The sequence below is a fragment of the Neopelma chrysocephalum genome, unplaced genomic scaffold (assembly GCF_003984885.1).
Source record: "Neopelma chrysocephalum unplaced genomic scaffold, ASM398488v2 Primary Assembly neopelma1_95827, whole genome shotgun sequence".
Classification (NCBI taxonomy): domain Eukaryota; kingdom Metazoa; phylum Chordata; class Aves; order Passeriformes; family Pipridae; genus Neopelma; species Neopelma chrysocephalum.
The window spans coordinates 1-3,219 of record NW_020924484.1 but is presented as its reverse complement, the minus strand read 5'-3'; the positions used below and the strand labels follow the sequence as shown (position 1 = coordinate 3,219).

General features: G+C 52.3%; 1 protein-coding gene across 1 annotated transcript; it reads left to right on the top strand.

Annotated features, from left to right (window-relative positions):
- Nucleotides 1-303: 303 nt before the first annotated feature.
- On the top strand, nucleotides 304-3,204 carry LOC113981011 (ankyrin repeat domain-containing protein 26-like; the record flags this gene model as incomplete). The annotated part of the gene is made up of 3 exons (XM_027708244.1): nucleotides 304-476; nucleotides 1,586-1,718; nucleotides 2,923-3,204. Coding segments are annotated over exons 1-3 (486 nt in total), but the record flags the coding sequence as incomplete, so codon positions are not given.
- Between the last annotated feature and the right edge of the window lie 15 nt (nucleotides 3,205-3,219).

Below are 3,219 nucleotides of genomic sequence, written 5' to 3'. Positions count from 1 at the left end.
CTTTTTCTTTTGCTCCTGTATTCTGTGTGTTAGCTTCTGTCTTTGCTGAAGGCAGTGGCAGAAGGCAATCTGGTTGGGCAGGAGGGCTGTCATGGGTTCTGCCTTGGTTGCTGCTGGGAGTGAGGAGGCACAGCCGCCTCTCTGAGTAAGGCTGGGCCCTTGGAACTGGGTGTGTGCAATTTTGTGCTGGGCAGAGCTCTCTTTTTCTTGTGGGGGTTGAAGGTGCACTGTCTCCTTCAGGCACAGGCAGCCCACCAGGACACATCAGGTCAAATCGGAGGCAGTAACTGTGATTCCATGAGAATCCAGTTGGAAGAAAGGATTAGAGATCTGGAAAGCGAATTGGACAGGGTCAAAAAAACCCAAGAAGAGAGTGCTTCTTGGAAAGAAGCAACACGGGGAGAAATGGAAATGTACAAAGACCTGTATCTGGAGGAAGTGAAAACCAGAAGATGCCTAGCCAAGAATTTGGAAAGGTAAGTCCAGGCTTTTTGGGAGTGGGAATAAGAGACTCCTTTTTCTTCCTGCATTTTCCTTGGAAATCCATCTTCTCCATCTGGCCAGCATGATTGCCCTCCATTGGCCAACAGGGTCTGATGGAGTTGCCAAGACACTCTCCTTGATATTTGAAAAGTCGTGGCAGTCAGGGGAAGTCCCAGGTGAGGGGAAAAAGGGAAACCCACTGTCCCCATCTTTGAAAGGGGGAGAAAGGAGGGCCCTGGGAACTGCCAACCTGTCAGCCTCCCCTCTGTGCCTGGGAAGGTCAGGGAAAAGATCCTTCTGGAAGCTCTGTCAAGGCACGTGGATGACAGGGAGGTGATTCCAAGCACCAGCACAGCTTCCCCAAGGGCAAGTCCTGCTTGACCCACCTGGTGGCCTTCTAAGATGGAGTGACTGCATCAGTGGACAAGGGCTACCCATGTCATTTCCCTGTCATTCTGGAAAGCCTTTGACACAGTCCCCCACAACATCCTTCTCTCCAGACTGGAGAGAGACGGATTGGATGTGTGGACTGTTAGATGGATAAGAAATTGGGTGAACAGTCCCATGCAGAGGTAGTGATCAATGGCTCAGAGTCCTGAGGGCCATCAGTGCCGAGTGGTGTCCCTCAGGGCTCTGGATTGGGATATGAAGATATTGGATATGAAGAACCAGTGTTCTTTCATATCTTCACTAATGAGGGGAGCCTCCAAGAAGGATGAAGAGAGTGCATTGAAAAGAGCCTGTAGGGAGAGGACAAGGGGGAATGGTTTCAAAGGGAAAGAGAGTAGGTTTAGATTTGATCCTTGGAAGAAATTGGTTCCTGGGAGGGTGGTGAGGACCTGCAACAGGTTGCCCAGAGAAGCTGTGGCTGCCCCATGGCTGGAAGTGTTCAAGGCCAGGTTGGATGGGGTTCTGAACAAGCTGGTCTGGTGGAAGGTGTCCCTGCCCACAGCAGGAGGCTTGGAACTGGATGATCTTTAAGGTCCCTGCCAAGCCAAGCCATTCTAGGCTTGGATGCTGTCTGTGCTGTTTCTGTGAGACTGTGGGGAAAAGGCTGGTTCTTTCTGTGTTTCATGGTTTTCTTCACTAATTTGCTGTGCAGGGTGGAAAAGCTTCTGAGGATAGAGAGCAGGAAAGTCAGAGTTAACAAAGAGAAAGAAAGCCAGTCCCAGCTGGAAGAAATGAAGACCAGATATTCTGAAAAGGTCAAGGAAGTTGAGAGATTACGAACTGAGGTGAGCTGTGCTCTGGGTGGGGCTTTTTGGTTGTGGTGTTACTTCTTTTGCAACCTGGGAGATGCTTTTCCTCTATTTCTTGTCACATTGATGATTTTTTTTCTCTTGGCTGCATTTTGGATGTGATGGGCTTTTCTTAATGCTCCTTCTGCTGTTGCAGTGGTAGATGACTCGAACTAATCCGGAGGTAGTTCTCCTTCTGGGGAAAGATGCAAATGTTGAGGGCAGAGCAGTAGGTGTAAGGGCTGCTGGAGGCCAGGCTGTCCTGCAGAGGAAGGGCAAGCCAGGAGTGGCAGCAGCCTGGCAGGGTGCGTGAGCTCCCGGGCCAGGGAGCCGTCCCACAGGCCCTGAGCAAGAAGAGCAGAACAGGTCTGCTGCCAGTAAGCGGGGTCAGCCAAGAGTGCAGATCCCCCGGCTGGGCCTTAGGGATGGGCAGGTCTGCCGTCCTGGCAGGACATCCCGTGCATGGGCTGAGAGCAGTGGGGCCCAGCTCAGGCCTGGCTGCAGCTTGAGGGAGGCTGTGACAGCGTCCTCTGGGTGTGAGAGATGAATTCCTGCCCTGGGAGAGAGGGGAGGAACTCCGCTGTCACTGGCAGGGCACGATCAGCCCCCGAGCCCTGTCTCAGGCACCAGCTGAGCAGGAGGCACTTGATGCTTTGCTTTTCTGCACAGTGTTGTTGCTGCCCAGGGCACAATGAGGACAGGGGCCTCCCAGGGGAAAATCTGTCACTTATTGCTCACGGGGAGCTCTTTCAGCCCATCTGGTGGTGGGGAGCCAGAAGGGCTGTTCCCAGCAGTGCTTTTGAGGCTGCTCTGCCTGTGCAGCAGTGCCATGGAACCTCTCATCCCCTTCTCCGCTCGTCACTCGGATCCGTTGCTAAAGCGGCGTCTGTCAGAGTCACGCTTGGGTTTGGAGGCATCACTGTGGAATGGCTTCCTGCCTCTGCAGGGACTCCTTTGGAGTCCAGAAGCTTGGAGCATTTTTGCATGAGGAACTCCAAAAGGATGGGAACCTGAGGAATCCTGTGACAAATGATGTGAAAGCTGTTCTTGCTGGAAAAGAAGAGCCTGGTTGCACTTTGTTTCTAGTCCTGAGGCAGCAGATGATGAATAGAGTCTCCCTGGGCACCCCCTTTTGGGGTTTTCCCAGAATTCACTGCCTTTCCACCACGCTGAGTCCCTTTTGTTTTCTTTCTGCCTGCAGGTTGCTGAACTTTCCCAGCAGCTGGACAGGGAGTCTAAACAGTGCACGCAGCTGGAAGCCAAAAACCAGGATCTGCAGGAAGAGCTGTCTACCCTGCGTGGGAAGTGCGAGAACCTGGCGATGGACAAATGCCAGCTGCAAGAAGAGCTGGCAAAACTCCGGCACCATTTGGAGACCAATGTGGTGGATCGCAGCCAACTAGAACAATGTAAAAGAGAGGTGGAAGAACAAGCTGAGCAGGAAATGAGACAAAAACTCCAAGAAGTCAATGAGTTTTTGCAAGTAAGTGAATTTCTC